At 39.5% G+C, this 22,101-nt stretch overlaps 1 protein-coding gene across 1 annotated transcript in view; it reads right to left on the reverse strand.

Moving 5' to 3' along the window:
- The window catches only part of MYOM1 (myomesin 1), a 110,959-nt gene that overhangs the window by 33,139 nt on the left and 55,719 nt on the right, over window positions 1-22,101 (reverse strand). Inside the window, exons 14-21 of the mRNA XM_081096938.1 lie at window positions 21,135-21,318; window positions 20,119-20,293; window positions 13,899-14,020; window positions 12,409-12,696; window positions 9,384-9,580; window positions 6,068-6,194; window positions 4,914-5,098; window positions 167-281 (exon numbers count right to left, since the gene is read on the reverse strand). Coding sequence (XP_080953064.1) covers window positions 167-281; window positions 4,914-5,098; window positions 6,068-6,194; window positions 9,384-9,580; window positions 12,409-12,696; window positions 13,899-14,020; window positions 20,119-20,293; window positions 21,135-21,318 — 1,393 coding nt within the window. The remainder of the gene's footprint in view (window positions 1-166; window positions 282-4,913; window positions 5,099-6,067; window positions 6,195-9,383; window positions 9,581-12,408; window positions 12,697-13,898; window positions 14,021-20,118; window positions 20,294-21,134; window positions 21,319-22,101) is intronic.

Here is a 22,101-nt window from a genome sequence, read left to right on the forward strand (position 1 = left end):
CCTGTACTGAGGCTCCTATGATGTGGTAAATGACTGTCATGCCTAAGGTAATACTTATCAACTATTCAGATACCCATATATTGATGATTTTGAAAACTAGGGAAAGCACAGAAAGTTAGGTTGAATGTTACTTTGGTATCTTACACATGAAAGAGCAAAAGCCCACCTGGTCGAGTTTCTGCCACAACAGGCCCAGCAAGGTCGGACGGTTTGCCAACTCCAGCCTGGTTTATGGCTCGGACGCGGAACACATAGCTGACACCCTCCTGGAGGCCTTGCACCTGGAAGAAACAGGTATAAATACAATGGGCATTTTGTGTCACTTAAACATAAGTGCTCTTCCTCTGTAATAACAATTTATAGTTGACCCTTGAACAACATAGATTTGAACTGCATGGGTCAATTATGCGCAAAGTTTTTCTTTCTTTTGAAAAAAATCATATTGAATTTATGATTGGTTAATAAATTATATAGGTTTCAAGTATACAATTCTACAATACATCATCTATATATTGTATTGTGCGTTCTCCATCCAAAGTTAAGTCTCTTTCCATCACCATTTATCCCCTCTTTGCCTTCTATCTCCCCCCATACCCCTTTCCCTATGGTAGTCACCATATTGTTGTCTATGTTTATGAGTGTTTGGGGTTTGTTTTGTTTTTTTTTTTTTTTTTTTTGCTTAATTCCTTCACCTTTTTCACCCAGCTCCCCAAATCTTCTACCCTCTGATGGCTGATAGTCTGTTTTCTGTATCTATGAGACTGTTTCTATTTTTTGTTTGCTTATTTTGTTCATTAGATTACACATATAAGTGAAATCATATGGTATTTGTCTTTCTCTAACTGGCGTATTTCACTTAGCATAATACTCTCCAGGTCAATCCATGCTGTTGCAAAAGATAAGATTTCTTTCTTTTTTTACAGTAGTATTCCATTGTCTAAATGTACTGCTGCTTTTTTATCCACTTATCTACTGATTGGCACTTGGGCTTCTTCCAATACATAGCTATTGTAAATCACACTGCAATGAACATAGGGGTGCATATATTCTTTTGAGTTAGTGTTTTGAATTTCTTCAGATACATTCCTAGAAGTGGAATTGCTGGGTCATAAGGCAGTTCCATTTTTAATTTTTTTGAGGAACCTCCATACTGTTTTCCACAGTGGCTACACCAATCTGCATTCCAACAGTGTACAAGGGTTTCCTTTTATCCACATCCCCGCCAACATTTGTTTGTTGATTTATTGATGATAGCCATACTGACTGGTGTGAGGTAATATCTCCTTGTGGTTTTAATTTGCATTTCTCTGATGATTACTGACATTGAGCATCTTTTCATGTGTCTATTGGCCATCTGTATGTCCTCTTTGGAGATCCTTTGCCCATTTTTTAATTGGATTGTTTGTTTTCTTGGTGTTGAGTTGTATAAGTTCTTTGTAAATTTTGGATATTAATCCTTTATCAGATGTATCACTGATGAATGTGTTCTCTCATTCAGTGGGTTGTCTTTTCATTTTGTTGTTGGTTTCCTTTTCTGTGCAAAAATTTTTAATTTGATGTAGTCCCATTTATTTATTTTCTTTTGTTTCCCTTGCCCAAAGAAATATATCAGGAAAAGTATAAATGTCTGAGATTTTCCTGTCTATGTTTTCTTCTAAGATTTTTATGGTTCCAAGTCTTACATTTAAGTCTTTAGCCCATTTTGAATTTTTTTCTTGTATGGTGTAAGAAGATTCTGTCTTTTCTTTTCTTTTCTTTTCTTTTCCTTTTCCTTTTCTTTCCTTTTTTTTTTTTTTTTTTTTTGCATGTACCTGTCCAATTTCCGCAGCACCATTTATTGACTGTCTTTACCCCATTGTGTGTTCTTGCCCCCTTTGTCAATATTAATTGACCATAGATGTATGGGTTTATTTCTGGACTCTCTATTCTGTTCCATTGATCTGTGTGCCTCTTTTTGTGCCAATCATGGGCTGTTTTGATTACTATGGCCTTATAATATAGTTTGATATCAGGTAATGTGATACCTCCAACTTTGTTTTTCTTTCTCCAGATTGCTGAGGCTATTTGGGGTGTTTTGTGGTTCCATACACATTTTGGGAATATTTGCTCTACTTTTGTGAAATATGTCATTGGTATCTTGAGAGGGGAATTGCATTGAATCTATAGATTGCTTTCTTTGGGTAGTATGGACATTTAAATAATCTCAATTATTCTTATTCATGAACAGAGTATTTGACTTCACTTATTTATATCTTTAATTTCTTTCTTCAGTATCTCATAGTTTTCTAAGTATAGGTCTTATACATCCTTGGTTATATTTATTCCTGGGTATATTTTTGATGAAATTATATATGGGATTGTTTTCTTAGTTTCTTTTTCTTTTTAAAATTATACATGGGATTGTTTTCTTAGTTTCTTAATAATAGTTCATTATTGGTGTATAAATATGCCACTTATTTCTGGATATTAATTTTGTATCCTGCTACTTTACTGAATTCATTTATCAATTCCAGTTGTCTTTTGGTGGAGCCTTTAGCGTTTTCTATATACAGTTTTATATCACCTGCAAATAATGACAGTTTTACTTCTTCCTTTTCAATTTGGATGCCTCTTATTTCTTCTTCTTGTCTGATTGCTATGGCTAATATTTCCAGTACTATGTTGAATAAGAGTGGTAAAACCAGACATCCCTGTCTTGTTCTTAATCTTAAAGGAAACCCTTTTAATTTTTGCCCATTGAACATAATATTGAATGTGGGTCTGTCATATATGGCCTTTATTATGCTGAGATATGTTTCCTCTACTTTCACTCTGGTTTCAAATTTTAAACCCCCAGATTTTCATTGTTTAAGAAGATGTTTGCTAAAAAGTTATTACATGTGTGTACTGACCTAGAGTTATAGGAGTATAAGGGTTATAAAAAAATTTAAATATGTTTTTATATGACAGTTACACTTTATAACTTTTTGTGACTTTCTTTGGGTTCAGCACAATCTTATTACTATTATAAAAAGTGTTACTATTTCACCAAATATTATCTTTTTATTATATGTTTAAAAGCTATATTTCATTTGAAAGATAAATTTATTACACACAGAGGGTACAATTTTTCCCCATAATGTTGGGATAGAGATCATTATCCAAAATGTGATTTAAATCAAACAAAGCAAAGTGTTTGTGACTATTCATTTAAATGAGCTATGTGTTAAATCATTAGGATTTTAATCTAATAATTTAATTGTATTGTGTTTATGATGATGGAATGTCACGATGTAGTGATAGCTTTCACTGTAGCTAACAGAGTTTTGAAGTGAATTTTCATCTGTAAATACTTGATTTAGGTACAGGCTAAATTTACAGAGTTTGAAGTATTCAAATTCTATGTTTAGAAATAATGCCAGGTAAGTGTGGATTTACAGAAAGGAACAGAAACATTTCCTTGTTGTGATAAAAATAGAACAGTTGCCAGGTGTGTGCCACATCTGCACCTGCCACTAAGGTAACATGTGGCTGTGAGTCAGATTTTTGCATCATGACACAGGAGGTGAATCCACATCCTGGTGTCTAGTCACTGGAGTGACAGTAACACCCTTCCACTCTTAAAGGAATAATGACCTCTGGCCTTACTTCACCCCAGTCAGGTCCAACTTCAGGCTCTTGCTAGACTGATTTAGAAGTCATCCTGGCCCTAAACACTTACCACCATTATCCAGGATGCGCCTGGCCTTTATTTTACTTTGGCCTCTGGGGGTTTCTTTGCATCTAGGGGCCTCCTGAATCATCTGGACAATTAAACAGCATCCTTGGCTCCAGACCGTCCTTGACCTTTTGCTAAATTGGTATATGCTAAATTGAGTCAATGGCATATTGGGTGTAATGGCTTAAGGGTCATTTCTCCTGGAGCACATATATACATTTGTTATGGGGCTATAAACGCCTTCACTCCAGAGATTAGCTGACAGATGGTATGAACTTTAGTCCATAGTGGCAGGTCTACAGGAGTGATCTTTTAGACCAGGTATACTTTGAATATCTTTTAAGGCCCACCCTCTAGAGAGTGCCTATTTTGTCAACAGATGGGGTGGCACACTAAATGTAGTGTTCAGCTTTCTGTATGACTGTGGTGAAGCCACATTTCATTCCAAGTAACAAGAACTAGAATCAGACAGCCCCTAGTTTCTGAGGCCCTACAGTGGAGTCAGGGTCTCTGGATACTGCTGACAATAAGGGGAAAACATTCTTTTGAGATTTCCATTTGGGACAGGTGAGAGATTCAGTGGTTTTAGCAGAACAGTCTTTGGAAGACAGAATTGGAAACTGGTTCAATTAGAACACTCTAGAGGAATCTGGAAGGCAATGACATAGATAAGGGTGAGGATAAGGTCAAGAGTTGAGTGAACCCATTCTACTCGCTTCTGAGAGCTCACATGAGCACAAACGTGAGGGCGCAGGTTAAGTGAGACTGGGCAAGACTCAAAGGAATCAGCAGTTAAAGGCTTACTGGCATGAGAACTATAAAAATAGACCCTTAAGTCAAAAAACACCTTCAAAAGAATTATACGAAGGAATAAGAAAGTCAGCTTTGAGGAATGGTAAGTAAAAATGTCTTAAGACTGTGAGTAACAAAATGTTGGGTAAGTGGAGGCAAGAAGGGGAAGACTGGAGAGAAGAGGACTTGTGGGTGTTTTCCAACGCTAGGCTAGGAATTCAGGTACAATCTAACCACATTGTTTTAAGCATCAGAAACCTTGCCAATCCCCAACCACTGCCAAATGAAAACTTACCAGGAGCCCAATGTCTGACACAGACCAAAGCAGAAGTATTGTCTTACCTTGCTAACTTTTAAGTTAATATCATTAGAAGAGCCTTTTATCTTTTTAAACAGGTTTCTCAGATGACGAGCATCCTCCTACCTTCAGGTATTTGTTTGTAAGAGCTGCCTCATTGAGTCCTCGCCATTGGTCATCTTTGGCATTGGCCTCCTTCACGTCCACAAAGTAGCCAGTGACTGGAGTCCGTCCAGAGTGGACTGGAGGCTTCCACTGCAGAACCAGGGAGGTTTTCCTGACTTCACTATACTTGAGATTGTGTGGTGGTCCTGAGAAAGAGAGAGAAAGTGCATCAAAGTCATAATGGAGATAAGAAAACTCAAATACGTATAAATCTAGAACCACATTTAAGGTCTTACAACTGAATCTGAGGCTGTTTTTTGTTTTGTTTTCAAATCTACCATTTCCATAGAAATAGGTATTTTGTGGTCATTACATATCAAGTTTCCTCATTGCTCTACATCAGTGATGGCGAACCTTTTGAGCTCGGCATGTCAGCATTTTGAAAAACCCTAACTTAACTCTGGTGCTGTATCACGTATAGAAATGTTTTGATATTTGCAACCATAGTAAAACAAAGACTTACATATATATTTTAAAATATATTTTATTGATTTTTTTTACAGAGAGGAAGGGAGAGGGATAGAGAGCTAGAAATATCGATGAGAGAGAAACATCAATCAGCTGCCTCTTGCATACTCCCTAATGGGGATGTGCCCGCAACCAAGGTACATGCCCTTGACCAGACTTGAACCTGGGACCCTTGAGTCTGCAGGACGACGCTCTATCCACTGAGCCAAACTGGTCAGGGCAAGGCTTATATTTTTGATATTTATTTTATATATTTAAATGCCATTTAACAAAGAAAAATCAACCAAAAAAATGAGTTCGCGTGTCACCTCTGACACTTGTGTCATAGGTTCGCCATCACTGCTCTACATCATCCTATTAAGACCCGGTATGGGCAGCAGGTGGTTAAGGTCAGTTCAAGATGCTCCTCAGAGGCTGGAAGGAAGGCCCTGATCTCAGCCCTGATCGCTGGCCAGGCCTAGGGACCCCACCCGTGCATGAATTTCTTGTACTGGGCCTCTAGTTATTTAATAGTATTGTAAAAATATTTTATGTAAACATGAGGAACCAAGAGAATTCATTTCCCGTAGAACTTGTCTATACAGCACTTAAATTTAGCTCCAAGTGGTAGGGTCTATTGGAAGAAAGTCTGAGTTTTCAGGATTTACCTGGAACAGCAATGGTCCACTCTTCACATTTGAAGCATTTGCTTACTGCCGAAGGCACTCCCAACCCAGCGATGTTCATAGCTGCCACTTGGAACTGATACACCGTGTTTTCCTTCAAGTTGCTGATCTGCAACATAGATAATATCACAGAGAGTGAATGTTTCAGGTTTGTTTTCTATAATTGTTCAACATTTTATTTATTTACTTCCTGTGTTGAACACACTCTAGAATGACTCTCAGTGAATCATATCTTTTTGTAAACTCTCCTTGAGTGTGGGCGAAACAAGTGACCTGCTTCTAGCCAACATAATATGGTAAGGGTATTGGAATATCAGTTCTGAAGTTATGTTACATTATAAGGCAAAGAAGAAAGGATATTTCATATGTAATTAAGGTTCTGAATCAGTTAATTTTGAGTTAATAAAAAGAGAGCCAGATTATCCTTGGTGGGCCTGCCTGACTTTGATATTGTAATTTATAAGAAGAAATATATATTTGGGCCCTACCCGGTTTGGCTCAGTAGATAGAGCATCGGCCTGCGGACTGAAAGGTCCCAGGTTCGATTCCAGTCAAGGACATATACCTTGGTTGTGGGCACATCCCCAGTGGGAGGTGTGTAGAAGGCAACCGATTGATGTTTCTCGCTCATCGATGTTTCTAACTCTCTATCCCTCTCCCTTCCTGTCTGTAAAAAATCAATAAAATATATTTTTTTTAAAAAAGAAATATATATTTGGTCTTTGCCAACATTCCAGGCACAGGCCTCCTAAAACCCATTAAGTTTTACAGAGTGATGCAAACTTTAAATGTTCTTTTGTTAATGTTAATGAAATGGGGAAGCCCTTAGGTAGTCTAGGTATTGGGCTGGTTGCTAGGGAAACCAATCATGTGATTAGAAGGTTGGAATTTTCAGCCTCACCACTGGAATCTCTGGGGAGAGAAGAGAGGCTAGGTTGAGTTGGCTAATGATTTATTCCATGTCTATATAATGAAGTCTTCATAAAACTTCCAAAAGAACAGGGTTCAGAGAGCATCCAGGTTGGTGCTGGGGGAGTGGCACTCTGGAGAGGTCATGAAAGCTCATTGGCCTGTCCCATATATCTTGCCCTGTGCATCTCTTCCATCTAGCTGTTCCTGAGTTGTATATCCCTTTATAATAAACTGATGATCTAATAAATAAAATGTTTCTCTGAATTCTGGGAGTCACTCTAACAGATTAATGGAACCTGAGGAGGAGGCTGTGGGAACCTCTGATATATAACCAATCAGTCAGGTCAGAAGCTCAGAGACAACCTAGACTTAGCACTAGAATCTGAAGGAGCAGGGGCAGATTTGTGGGATCAAACCCTTTACCTGTGGGGTCTGATTCTATCTCCGGATATTGTCAAAATTGAGTTAAATTGTAGGACACCCAGCTGTTGTCAGGGAAATGTTGGGTGTGATGGCAGTGTAAGAATAAAGGAGAGCCCAGCCAACATAGCTCAGTGGTGGGGTGTCCACTTATGAACAAGGAGATCACGGTTGGATTCCTGGTGGGGGCGCATGCTGGTTGCAGGCTCGATCCTTAGTGTGGGGTGTGCAGGAGGCAGTCGATCAATGATTCTCTCTCGTCATTGATGTTTCTTTCTCTCTCTCTCTCTCTCTCTCTCTCTCTCTCTCTCTCTCTCTCTCCTTTTCTCTCTAAAATCAATAAAAATATATTAAAAAACAAAGAATAAAGGAGAAACACACAGGAGAAAGAGTGGAGTTTTTTTTGAAGGACTGACTTTAATCAGATAGGGATTCATAAAATGGGGTTTGGAAACTTCCTGAATAGAAACACTGTCTCAATGGTCATCAAGAAGCAAATGCCATTTTGAGACCTGCCTAGCCCCTGGCATTTGGAGAAGGGCAGCCTCAGACCTACAGCTGCCAGGAACTCAATTCTACCAACAACCTCAAGCTCCAGAGGAGAATGCAGCCCAGCTCACTCCTAGATTGCTGCCTTGTGAGAACCCGAGCAGAGGACCTAGCTAAGCTGAGCCTAAACTTCTAACTTGTGGAAATGGTGCTATAACAAACATGGATTATTTTAAGCCACAAGGTGTATGGTAACTTGTTATACAGTAATAGAAAACTAATGCATGTACAGATGAAAATTAAATGAATTCTAGACTAGGAATAAAAAAATTCAAATTCTTGTAATGTTTCTGCTCTTTACTGAGTGACCTAATATTTTCTATATCCCTCAGTAGGAACTAGGTCATTGTGAGGGCAAATATATGTAATAAAATAAGGAATATGAACACATTTGCAAAATAGAAATGATGGAATATATTAGTGTAAAAAAATCCATGGACTATACAATCCTTTAAACATTAAAAAGGCTTAATAAATGGAAGTATTGCTGGAAATAGCTGCATTAACAAAGCTTACCTATTGTATGACTTAAGCCAAAACAAATATAAATCCATGATCCAGTCTACATCTGATTTGATCAGAAAGTCATAAGTTCATCCAAAAGTGGGCTTTTCTTGTCAGTTATTTTAGGATATAAGTAGAATATAGTGGCTATGTATTATAGTAGCAGATTAATATAAACACCCTTTTTGATTAAACACATACACTCCCTTTAAGAAGAAAACATCTTTTTAATTATGGTGAAACCATGAGGTAGAAAACTTGGATCTCAAAGTCCTTTATTTAGGTACCAGGGTTGCTTTGGGGCTCTATTACTGTGACCAACCATTACAGTTTTCCTGGGAGTACCGGGTTCCCAAGGATTAGGACATATGTGTGTTAAAATTAGGAGAATCCCAGCCCTGACCTGTGTGGTTCAGTTGGTTGGAGCATTGTCCTGTATGTCAAAGGGTGGCAGGTTCAATTCCCAGGGCACATTACCAGGTTGTGGGTTTGATCTCCCATCAGGGCATGTGTGTGAGGCAACCAACCAATGTTTCTCTGTTGCATCAATGTTTTTCTCTCTCAATTAAAAAAAACACCCAGATTCATTTGGATTCTGGGATTCTTGAAGCTAGTGGCATATTTGTTATAGATACTTTGTAAGTTAATTTTTGTAAGAAACATTAGTCTTCACCGTAAGTATACATTTCATAATAAACATTCTAAGAAATTATGCTTATGTGTATGAATAAACATACATCCTATTTATCTTCATATACATTTTACAAAACTCATGTCATTGCAGGCAATGAACACTGGAGAAATGACATGGATCTTTTACAAGGTGCTGGGCATGTGCATGCATGTGCAAATGTGTGCGTGTTGAGTATGTCATACATGTGACACTCCACACTACAGAAGGTCACATTCTTACCTTATATGCTTCCTCACTGACAGCTTTGATGTTGGCTTCTCTCCATTTTCCTGGTACCCCATCAATTACCTCACGATAGTTCACATAATAGCCAGTAATTTCAGCCCCTCCACTCTTATCTGGTTGCTTCCATCCAAGAACCATTGAGTCACGAAAACTTTCAAGACAAGTGATATCATAGGGTGGAGATGGTGCCGCTGTTGCAATATGAATACTTGTGAGTAGACAGAAATGCATCTATGATTCTATATACATTAAACTTGTTTCACTGGTTCCATGGTGAAGGCACTGGGTCTTGTGGTATAAAATTAAAATGTGGCACTGATCAGTAACTTGGCATCTGATTTGGTGTATGAGAAACAAATTCACGCAGGGCCAAAAAGGCACTGCAATTATTATTCTAAAGATTTAAAAAAAAAAAACTACCTCCCAGCCCCCAAGAGGGATAAGTTTGAAACATTAAAAGCAAAATGGTGCAATATCCAGCAAAATGATTCCATTCCCCTAAAAAAGGAATATTTTCCTCAAGATATACATTTTTGTTTCATTATGTCATTTTGTTTTTATTTGATCCTTGAGGAAAATGGAATATGTAAATCAAGTTCTGCTTCAATTCATTTATTGAGAATTTCCAAGTATTTACAGAGTTATTAGCATTTAACCATTCAGGCGCAGGTACCCTGGTGAGACATTATAACTATACTAGGGGCCCAGTGCACGAAATTCGTGCACTGGGTGTGTGTGTGGGGGGAGAGTGTCCCTCAGCCCAGCCTGCCCCCTCTCACATACTGGGAGCCCTCAGGCATTGACCCCCATCACCCTCCGATCGCCTGATCGGCCCCTTGCCCAGGCCTGACGCCTCCGCCAGAGGTGTCAGGCTTGGACAGGGGACCCCCATCTCCCCCCGATCACTGGCTCTGGCCCCCGCCCAGGCCTGAGGCCTCTGGCCCAGGAATCATGCCTGGGCAGGGGACCCCCATCTCCCTCTGATCGCTTGCTCCACCCCCCGCCCAAGCCTGATGCCTCTGACCCAGGCTTCAGGCCTGGGCAAGGGGACCATCATATCCCCCCAACCCCCGGCTCCGCCCCCCATCCAGGCCTGATGCCTTGGCCAGAGGAGTTGACCCTCATCACCCTCCGATCACCAATCACCGGATCGGCCCCTTGACCAGGCCTGAGGCCTCCGGCAGAGGTGTCAGGCCTGGGCAGGGGACCCCCAGCTCCCCGCGGTTGCAGGCTCCGCCCCTGCCCAGGCCTAACGCCTCTGGCCTAGGCGTCCGGCCCGGGCAGCAGGGACCTGCAGTGGCAGCGGGGGGCGCCGCGATTGTGGGCTTTGCTTTAGGCCCAGGCAAGGGACCCCTAGCTCCTGGGACTGCCAGCTTCAACCGTGCCCAGCTCCCATCGCTGGCTCCACCCCTACTTCCTGCTATCACTGGCCAGGGCGGCAAAGGCGCCTGATTCTCCGATCATGGCTGGGGGGCAGGGGGCTTCTTCCTGCTTTCCCTTTCGCCTCCCTGCATTGTGCCTACATATGCAAATTAGCCGCCATCTTGTTGGCAGTTAACTGCCAATCTTAGTTGGCAGTTAATTTGCATATAGCCCTGATTAGCCAATGAAAACGGTATCGCCGTACGCCAATTACCATTTTTCTCTTTTATTAGTGTAGATAGGTTCTATCTACAAACAGGAAAAATCTTCTGAGGTTAAATGTCACCTTTAAAATTTTTTTATAAATAGGCACAATCTTCTATGTGATTTTTTTTTAGTACATAATACTTTTTGTCTCATTATTTTTAACCTGATGTTGGAATATTATTCATATAGTAAAAAATATTATATAGCTATTTCCGTGTGTATTGATGTCTAGCCATAAAAATATTTGGAGGATGTTTTAAAAATCTTTCTTCATTTATGTGGCTTTGCTGATCAACTACTGAAATTATAGTTTTTAATAAAGATAGAGAGGATGTGGTGGTAGAAAGAAATCTATCTAGATATGCAATGACTAAAAAGAATTTTCTAAATATTTATTTGGCTTATCAAATATAAAGAAACTATCTCATTACCATTCAAAAAGAATCTCAGAACAGTAAATATTTTAAAAATAAAATACATTTGTTTCTCTCTCCCCAACCCCAACCTCCTTCATTCTCTACATTTTACAAAAGAGCACTCTTTCTCTCTTTCTCCCTATTTCAGAGCAATGTTAAACAAGAATATCCCATCTTACACTGAGTTGAAGGGACAGATAAAAGTGTCAAAAAAAAATAGAAGCTGTGACAGAAGTTGAAGGTGGGGTAGAAATAGGGGATAGATGAGAGTCATGTTTTAATGTATCATTACATGCTTATTATTTCATTTTTATTTTATTTAAAAAAAAAACATTGTCTCCTAGAATATATGTCACAAGTACCAATTATCTTAATCATAAAATCCTTAACTTACTGATAGTCTTAAATAAATCAGTACTGGACATGTGGTACATATATTATAGAACATAGCTATATGTGATTATAATACCCTGTTAAACTGTTCATGGCAATTCAAGGAGTAATGTTACTTTTACTTATTTTAATTAAATGTGAAGGGTAATTTGAAAACCTGAGGATGAACAACAGAAGTTGATAACTCTAATCTTGGTAAAATCTCCCTTCTTTGTGAAATCCTTTTCCTATGCGTGTACTAAGACTGTTGCAAAGAACCTCACAAAGCTATGATGATCAAACCTTTCCTGCTCTCATCTCTAACTCCCTTAGCAAAATGAGGCAAGGGGTATATCTGTCTCAGAAACCTAAAAGGACTGTATTACCAAATTACTTTAAATATGCTATTATCATTAAGCACAATGAGTTATGTATAAAAGCCAACCCATAAAAGATTACAAAAGTATTGCAATAAATAGCTGAAAACATAAACTTAAGAATAAACATGAAAGTGAACACAGATGGAAGAAAGTGATCTAGACAATGAGAGGTGAGGATGCTGATGGAGACAGATGGAACATTTTTACTCTTTGAGCTCTCACCTAGATTCTTCTTCTTTTTTGGATCATCAGACTTACTTTCCCCCTTAAGAGCTGCTTTCTGTGGTGGTGGGGTAAGCTCCTCCTGAACTGTTTCACTTACTTTACTCACTTCTTTTTGGCCCAGGTTGTGAGAGCTACTGGGTAGTGAAGGTTTGCTAAGTTTGCTATCAAGTAAAGCATCTTTCTTAAAGGTTGGCTGGGAGGTTTCATGCATGCCTCCCCTGGAATCTGTTAGTCCACCAGGTGCATCGTTCAGTTCAGGCCACACATCTGGAGACACTCCTCCCCCTACAATCGCCAGATAACAACAGAAACACTTTAAGCCCAGGCACAGTGTAAACTGCTCTTACTTAATAGAACAAAGAGAAAAACATTAGCACCACAGACAGAACAAAAACAATCTCGGTTTAATGGAAATCACTTGGATTTGTCAGAAATATGGAGAGCATAGATTTCACATAATGTACACCAAGGAAATATTTCAATTCTCCATATTCTGGAAAAAGGAGAAATGAGAACAAAAAAACTACAGACGGAACAGGAACAATTTTGGATTTGCAGAACCCAAGTGTACACAAGAGAAAGCAAATCTCAGATATTTCTTGGAAGATATAAGTTGTATTATTCAACAGAATGGGGGGGGGGGGGAAGAACCATAAAGTACACAAAAGACGTAACATTAACGATCCTGATTTTATAACAGAATGATGCACATTAGTGAAATATTAATGGTCTGTACCTCTCAACCTCAAAGCAGCATGTTCACTATTGTCCATATTATAAGAAATATTAAAAAGTAATATGGAATACTGACTGAAGACAATTGATATTTAATGACCCTTCTCTTTAAATGTGTTACTATATGACAAATTTCATTTTGATTGCTCTGAAATTTCAGGGACCATTCCCCATGTCATCTAAGATTGTGAGGTACATCACGTACATACATAGAATTACTTTGTTACTGGTTTTATTCTGTTGGTTACTTTGCAAGCAGAGATGAAACAGGATTAAGCCACCACATGTGTCTTTGCAGGAATTGTAGAGGAGTTTATAAAAAGCATGCTAATGTGCTGTTAGTGAAAATAAGCCAGGCTGTGTTGCAGATGAAATGGCTTTTAGGTACAAGATGATCTGTGTTATGGGTGATATACCACTTCATGGAATTGGATGGCCCTTCACATTCCCGTGATGAGCACGAAGTTAGAATGGAGTTTCCCACAATGGGAAATATCTGAGGAAACTTGGACTTGTGAAGATGAAAAGGCTACAGATGCACAGAATCTGGATAAGTGATGAAGATCTGTAAAATGACAGCTATGGAAGGTTAATAAGATGTCACCTGGAGTCAGAGAAAATGATCATTTGAGGGTGGAATCATGGAGCAATATTAGAAGCTTTAAACAATTTCTGGAAAGGGTGATATCTGCCTTTATAACTTAGAAAAAATCATTTTTTTTCCTTAGCAAAGTTATGCATAAGGAACTTACCAATAGCAGCTTTTACTTCAATTGCTTCTGAATCCTGTGAATATTCACTAAGTCCAGCTGCATTAACTGCTCTGACCCGGAAAATATAACTTTGACCAGTCGCCAATCCATGGCACGTAAATCTGAAAGGAAAGGAAGTTTCAAAAAACTTTCCTAGGAGAAAATTAGAGAAGATGGTTGTTAACTTAATGAATGATCTGGCTTTATGAAAAAGAGTCATTTTTTGTTGTTGTTGTTAATCCTCACCCAAGGATATTTTTCCATTGGTCTTTTAGAGAGAGTGGAAGAGAGAGGGAAAGACAGAGAGAAACATCAATGTGAGAGAAACACATCGATTGGTTGCCTCCTGCATGAGCCCCAACCAGGGCCCAGGCCAGGGAGAAGTGTCCAATCAAGGTACTTGCCCCTGATAGGAATCGAACCCAGGATCCTTTGGTTTGCAGGCTGACAGTCTCTATCCACTGATGCAAACTGGCTAAGGGCACGATTCATTTTTTAAAAGGAATAAAAAGGTGTAGAGAGATGCAGGTAACATGTGCTTTAGACAAGAAGGCTGTTAAGGCAATTGTCAAACAATGAGGAGCCCTGGTATTCCCCTGCATAAGTCCCTTAACCTTTCTGAGCCTCTGCGTGCTCATCAGCAAAATGGGGATAATTATATCTACATAATAATTTTGTGTAAATATTGTCCATAAAGTATTTAAAGTACCTATTACAGGGCCTGCATATAGGAGTCATTTAATAAATAACAGGTGGCATAAATAATATTATTAATGGCTATTTCAGGTGCATCCTTATAGCCATTAGCATAGGTGGCTCCTCATCACTGAGGCCTATTCCCTGCCTTTCTGCATGCCAGGGGAGGTATAATTACTTGAGAAATTTTACTTGAATTTGAAAGTAAGGTGAAAAATTGGCTCCAGAATTGCCACTAAGATATAAAAATTCAACAATAAGGTGTGAATTCATGGGAAGTTTCACACAAAACAACCTCACTCTTTAATAGCTATTCTGGTTATAAAAAGCTGTTTCATGAATCACTGTAACGTTTTAATCCATTCTAAGGACTGTAACCAGAGGAAATAACAGATCTGCTAATGACTCTATTACTATTTGCATGTTGAAATATTTAACAAAGGCAGCTACAATTTACACCAATCTTAAATTTAGGCCAACCCTTAGGCCAGCTCAGTTCAGTGAATATTTATTTGAGCACATCAGTGTTCCAGACACTAAGCTGGGTACTGTGGATACAATGACGAATAAAACATGGTGCCCATCCTTGAGAAGCTCCCATCAGTTTCTGGAAAGGCAGGCTTTCCTCCATGAATGTTTCTAAATAGTCCCAGGAAAATGCTGGGAATGCAGAGTAAAAGTGAAATGAACAAACAAGAGTAATGAATCTCTTGTAAAACACATTGCCTTCTCCCATTAAGTGGTTTGTCTCTATTCTCTCAAGTTTTAGAAAAGAAGCGTCCTATGGGGGCGTCTTTGGATTTAGCAGGTACAAGTGGTCAAAGAAGGAGCTGCCTAATAAGCTGCCAATTGTGTGGGTGGAATTCTCCTCTCAGACTGGCCCTAAATCAAAGGAGGCCCAGATTTTGGGTGCAGGCCAGAGTTCATCATCAACGTGCAATGCTGGTTGATAAATTATTTGAGAGCAAGAAAAATAACCTTCCTCACATTAGAAGCAAAGTGTTGGCAAACTATTCGGAGTGTCCTTGGTTTGGTTATTTATGTCTCATTAGCACCGAGTGTAATCATGTTGATGTTCAGAGTTTGATGTTTTCTTCTGTTCATTTAAAATACCTGGGCAATTTGGTTAGCTAGAGCCTATTAGATCCTTAGAATCTAGTATAACATTGGCTATTAAAGACAAGAACAGAGGGGTAAAAAAGGCAAATAGCATAAAGGAAAGAACCAGAAAAGACCTACGAAATGAACTCTTATCATAGCTGGCATTAAGTATTTCTAAGTGTTTAATATAACAAGTAAGCCTTTTATCAAATATATAGTAGTAGACCTATTCAATTTTAAATTCATTTGGACATTTAAAGTACAGTATTTTTTTCAATCTCCCTAATTGAAATTATAGGATAATGAGAAAGAAATTAAAGAAGATACAAGTAAGTGGAAGCATATACTGTATTTATGGATTGGAAGAATTAACATCATTAAAATGTCCATACTACCTAAAGCAATCAACAGATTCAACACAATTCCTATTATAATACCAATGGCATATCTCATGAATCTAGAACAAGTATTCCAAAATGTATAGAGAACCACAAAAGACCCCGAATAGCTTTAGCAATCAATCTGGAAAAAGAAAAACAAAGTTGGAGGTATCATGCTACCTGATATCAAACTATACTACAAGGCCATATAAAACAGTATGGAACAAGCATACAGATCAATGGAATAGAACAGAGAGTCCAGAAATAAACCCACACTTTATGGTCAATTAATACTTGACAAAGGAGGGAGGAATATACAATGGGGTAAAGACAGTCTATTCAATAAATGGCACTGGGAAAATTGGACAGATACATGCAAAAAAATGAAACTAAACCACCAATTTACAACATACACAAGAATAAATTCAAAATGGATTAAAGATTTAAATATAAGTTGCAAACTATTAAAACCCTAGAAGAAAACATAGGTAGTAAAATCTCAGCTATCTCTCAGCAATATTTTTTCTGCTATATCTCCTCAGGCAAGGGAGACAAAGGAAAAATAAACAAATAGGACTACATCAAATTAAAAAGCTTTCGCACGGCAAAAGAAACTATCAATAAATTGAGTGGGAGAACTTATTTGTCAATGATACATTTGAAAAGTGTTTAATATCCAAAATTTATAAAGAACTTTACCAAAGAGGACATACAGATGGTCCATAGACATGTGAATAGATGCTCAACGTCACTAAGCATCAGAGAAATGCAAATTAAAATCACAATGAGATACCATCTCACTCCTGTCAGAATGGCTATCATCAATAAATCAACAAACAAGTGTTGGAGAGGATGTGGGGAAAAGGGAGCCCTAGTACAACTGCTGGTGGGAATGTAGAATGCTGTAGCCTCTGTGGAAAACAACATGGAGGTTCCTCAAAATATGAAAAATGGAACTGCCTTTTGACCCAGTGATTCTACTTCTGGGAATACATTTGAAGAAATCTAAAAAACTAACTAGAAAAAATATATGCAACCCTGTGTTCACTGCAGCATTATTTACAATAACCAAGATCTGGAAACAGCCCAAGTGTCCATCAGTAGATGAGTAAATAAAAAAGCAGTGGTGGCCCTGTCTGGTTTGGCTCAGTGGCTAAAGCATCGACCTGTGGACCAAAGGGTCTCGGGTTTGATTCCCAGTCAAGGGCACATACTCTCCGTTCTATTCCATTGATCTGTATGCTTATTCCATACTGTTTGATATGGCCTTGTAGTATAGTTTGATATCAGGTTTATCAGCCCTTGTAGGGGTGTGTGCGGGAGGCAACCAATCAATGTGTCTCTCTCACATGGATCTTTCTCTCTCTCTCTATCTTCTCCCTCCTTCTTCTCTTATAGAAATCATTAGAAAAAATATCCTCAAGATAGGATTTTAAAAAAAATAGCAGTGGGATCAGAGAGAACCAAGATGGCGGCATAGGTTAACGCCGGAGTTTGCTGCTTTGAACAACTACTTCAAAAGTGAAACTAAAAGACGGAGGGACATCACCCAGAACCACTGGAACGCTGGCTGAGTGGAAGTCCTACAACTAGGAGGAAAGAGAAACGCATACGGACACTCAGAGGAGGCGCAGTGCTGAAGTCAAATTCTGAGGTGCGGAGTGCGCGGAGTGGGCTGGCGGCCGAGGGCGCGGCTGGCGTTTTCAATCGGGAGGGAGTCGCAGACTCTGAGCTCCAGATACAGGCGAGTCTTTAGGGACCCAGACTCAAACGGGAGAAGCGAGACTGTCTGGCTTCGGTCAGAGCGAGTGCAGCTTTCTCTCCGAGCTTTGCAGCCATTGCTGGGACTGAGAGAGGCAGAGCCCCCGGGGACAGGACTGAGAGCCGCCATAACTGCTCTCTCCGGCCCACCCTGTTGATCCTGTGCGACCCGCCCCGCCCAAGCCCTGCACCGAGGCATTTGCTGGATAGCCTCAGGCAAACGCCAGATTAGCACCTCCCTAGAGGACAGAAGTTCTCTCACTGCTGACACAGCTGATTCTCATAGCCACTTGGCCTGGAGGTCAAACCCTCCCTGGAATTAGCTACAACAATCAAAATTTAACTATAAGACCACAAACAAAGACCACTAGGGGGTGCATCAAGGAAGCATAACAAAATGCGGAGACAAAGAAACAGGACAAAATTGTCAATGGAAGATATAGAGTTCAGAACCACACTTTTAAGGTCTCTCAAGAACTGTTTAGAAGCCGCCGATAAACTTAATGAGATCTACAAGAAAACTAATGAGACCCTCGATCTTATATTGGGGAACCAACTAGAAATTAAGCATACACTGACTGAAATAAAGAATATTATACAGACTCCCGACAGCAGAACAGAGGAGCGCAAGAATCAAGTCAATGATTTGAAATGCAAGGAAGCAAAAAACACCCAACCGGAAAAGCAAAATGAAAAAAGAATCCAAAAATGAGAGGATAGTGTAAGGAGCCTCTGGGACAGCTTCAAGCGTACCAACATCAGAATTATAGGGGTGCCAGAAGATGAGAGAGAGCAAGATATTGAAAACCTATTTGAAGAAATAATGACAGAAAACTTCCCTCACCTGGTGAAAGAAATGGACTTACAGGTCCAAGAAGCGCAGAGAACCCCAAACAAAAGGAATCCAAAGAGGACCACACCAAGACACATCATAATTAAAATGCCAAGAGCAAAAGATAAAGAGAGAATCTTAAAAACAGCAAGAGAAAGAAACTCAGTTACCTACAAGGGAATACCCATACGACTGTCAGCTGATTTCTCAACAGAAACTTTGCAGGCCAGAAGGGAGTGGCAAGAAATATTCAAAGTGATGAACACCAAGAACCTACAACCAAGATTACTTTATCCAGCAAAGCTATCATTCAGAACTGAAGGTCAGATAAAGAGCTTCACAGATAAGGAAAAGCTAAAGGAGTTCATCACCACCAAACCAGGATTATATGAAATGCTGAAAGGTATCCTTTAAGAAGAGGAAGAGGAAGAAAAAGGTAAAGATACAAATTATGAACAACAAATATGCATCTATCAACAAGTGAATCTAAGAATCAAGTGAATAAATAATCCGATGAACAGAATGAACTGGTGATTATACTAGAATCAGGGACATAGAAAGGGAATGGACTGACTATTCTTGGGGGGGAAAGGGGTGTGGGAGATGCGGGAAGAGACTGGACAAAAATCGTGCACCTATGGATGAGGACAGTGGGTGGGGAGTGAGGGCGGAGGGTGGGGCGGGAACTGGGAGGACGGGAGTTATGGGGGGGAAAAAAGAGGAACAAATGTAATAATCTGAACAATGAAGATTTAATTAAAAAAAAAAGAATAAAAAAAAAATAGCAGTGGTACATTTACACAATGGAATACTACTCAGCTGTAAAAAAAAAAAAGTCATCTTACCTTTTGTGACAGCATGGATAGACCTGTAATGTATTATCCTAAGTAAAATAAGCCGTCAGAGAAAGACAAATATCATATGATCTCACTTATATGTGTAATTTAATGAACAAAATATTTTAACAAACAGGGTGGAAGCAGAGGCATAGATGTAGAGAGTAGGCTAGAGGCTGTGTGTGTGGGGTAAGTGGTAGATGAAAAGGAGGTGAAGGGGTTAAGCAAAAAGAAAATAATATATATAACACATAGGCATAGACAACAAATGGTGATAGCCAGAGGGAAAGGGGGTGGGTGTTGGTGGACAAGTGCAAAGAGGGGATAAACGGGGACAGAAAGGGACTTTACTTTGGGTAATGGGCACACAACGCAGTATGCAGATGATGTTTTATTGAGTTGTACACTTGAAATTTTTACGGTTTTGTTAACCAATGTCACCCAATAAAAATTATAAGGAAGTATTGAACTATTTTTTAAAATCCCTCCATTGGATGTTTTTGCTGCTGTGTGGGTCCATGGCTGTATTTCCTCTTCACAGACTCTGTAGCTCTAGTCAAATGTCCCTACCACATGACCACACACACACACACACATACACAGAGTGCAGTTACCGTGGGCCCTTCACCGGGTTGTTGTTGCAGGGCTCCCACTTGCCAGAGCCAACAACACTAGACTCTATGTAGTAGCCAACCAGCTCCTTAGCATCTTTGGATTCCTCCCATGAAACTACCACTGATGTGTCTGTATTTCTGCTTGGGATGATGTTGCCTGGAGCCTTGGGGATATCTGAGAAAAGAGAAAAATAATGCTGAACTCAAGGTCACTTTAAAAAATTCATTCTTAACACATGTGAACAAACACACACACATAAATTTTATATAACTAATCATATCAAATATATGGTTGCTTTATTTTATAATATACTAGAGGCTTGGTGCATGACATTCGTGCACTTGGGGGGAAGGGGACCCCTCAGCCCAGCCTGCACCCTTTAGCAGTCTGGGAGCCCTCGAGGGATGTCCAAAAGTCAGACATCCTTAGCGCTGCTGTGGAGGAGGGAGAGGCTCTCACCACCACCGCTGTGCTCGCCAGCTGTCAGCCTGGCTTGTGGCTGAGCGGTGCTCCCCTTGTGGGAGCGCACTGACCACCAAGGGGCAGCTCCTGCATTGAGCGTATGCCCCCTGGTGGTCAGTGCATGTCATAGCGATCAGTCATTCTGCCATTCAATCAATTTGCATATTACCCTCTTATTATACAGGATTGTTAAAACTAATAAATATATTAGGTTGAGAGAATGATGATAAATCAAATACCCAGGAACACAGTAACCCACTCCAGAAAAAATACATTATCAATACTGTTGAAACTCCTGAAGAAATTTACTTTCAAAATTTGATACTACATAATAATAAATTTTAAAAATGTATCCATCAAATATAGTCATCAATTAAACTTATAATAGATAATAAAGATGTCACCACTTTTACTTCATAATATGTATAAATATGATGTATATATATATATATATATATATATATGTATATTCTAATAAAATTTTTGCTTTGGAATTTTCCCTTGAATTGAAGTACAATAAGTTTATAGCTGTTCAACCAAGCTCTACACTTACCAAGTTTGTCCCCAACCACAGTCACTTCCGTTGCCTCTGAGGGCTCACCAACTCCTGCTGAATTGGAACAGCGGACACGGAATCGGTAGGATTTCCCCTCAGTCAAGTCGAACAGAGCGAAACGGGGAGACTTCACGGGGAGCTCTGTGTTCACCCGCTGCCAGTTTTCTGTTTCCATGTCACACTGCAGCCAGAACAGTGAGACCCATTGAAAGCACAGTAGGAATAAATGGGAACTCCAGGCAGGGCATCTCAGGGCTATTTATGTGTTTCCTGTTATTTGAGTTGAGAGGGTAACCTCTAAAATCCTTGCAGTGCCTTTCATGATAATGTCATTTGTGTGTGTGAGGGTAGAGAGTGTAAACTCCCCCTAGTCGATCTGCCCACTGAGGAATAAAATTCTCCCATGCTTTTAATCCGTTAGTTTATGGCTTTCATTCATTTTGACATACTCTTCCCTGGGGAACACAGAAGCAATTATCAGTCATTTATACTTTCTCAATAAAAATAATAGCTGCCTTTCACTGTGCTAAGAGCTTTATTCACTATTGTCATTCTTCAAATCTAAACTATGCTCTGAAGTAGGCATTGTGGGGGTAGTATTTTGTGATTATCAAAGTTTTCCTGAGGGAGGACTTAGGCTTGGGGAGGTTTAAAAGCAGCAATGTGTAATAGTTGGGTGTATATGAACCTAAGCCAGACGGCAGGTTCAAATCCTAGCTCTGCCTCTTACTAACTGTGTGGCCTTGGGTCAATTATCTACCCGATGGGTGCCTCAATTTCCTCATCTACAAAATAAGCATGATGAAAATAAAAGTATTTCCCTCTTAGAGTTACCATAAGGATTAAGTGGGTTGACAGGCATGCAGTGCTATAAACAGTGCCTGGTCCTGAGCAGCATTCCTGTTGGTAGGAACAGAGCTATTGAGGGATGCTGCCCCTGTCTCTGACATGACCAGATTTTGAC

Source organism: Myotis nattereri (genome assembly GCF_964212035.1).
Source record: "Myotis nattereri genome assembly, chromosome: 8".
Taxonomy (NCBI): Eukaryota; Metazoa; Chordata; class Mammalia; order Chiroptera; family Vespertilionidae; genus Myotis; species Myotis nattereri.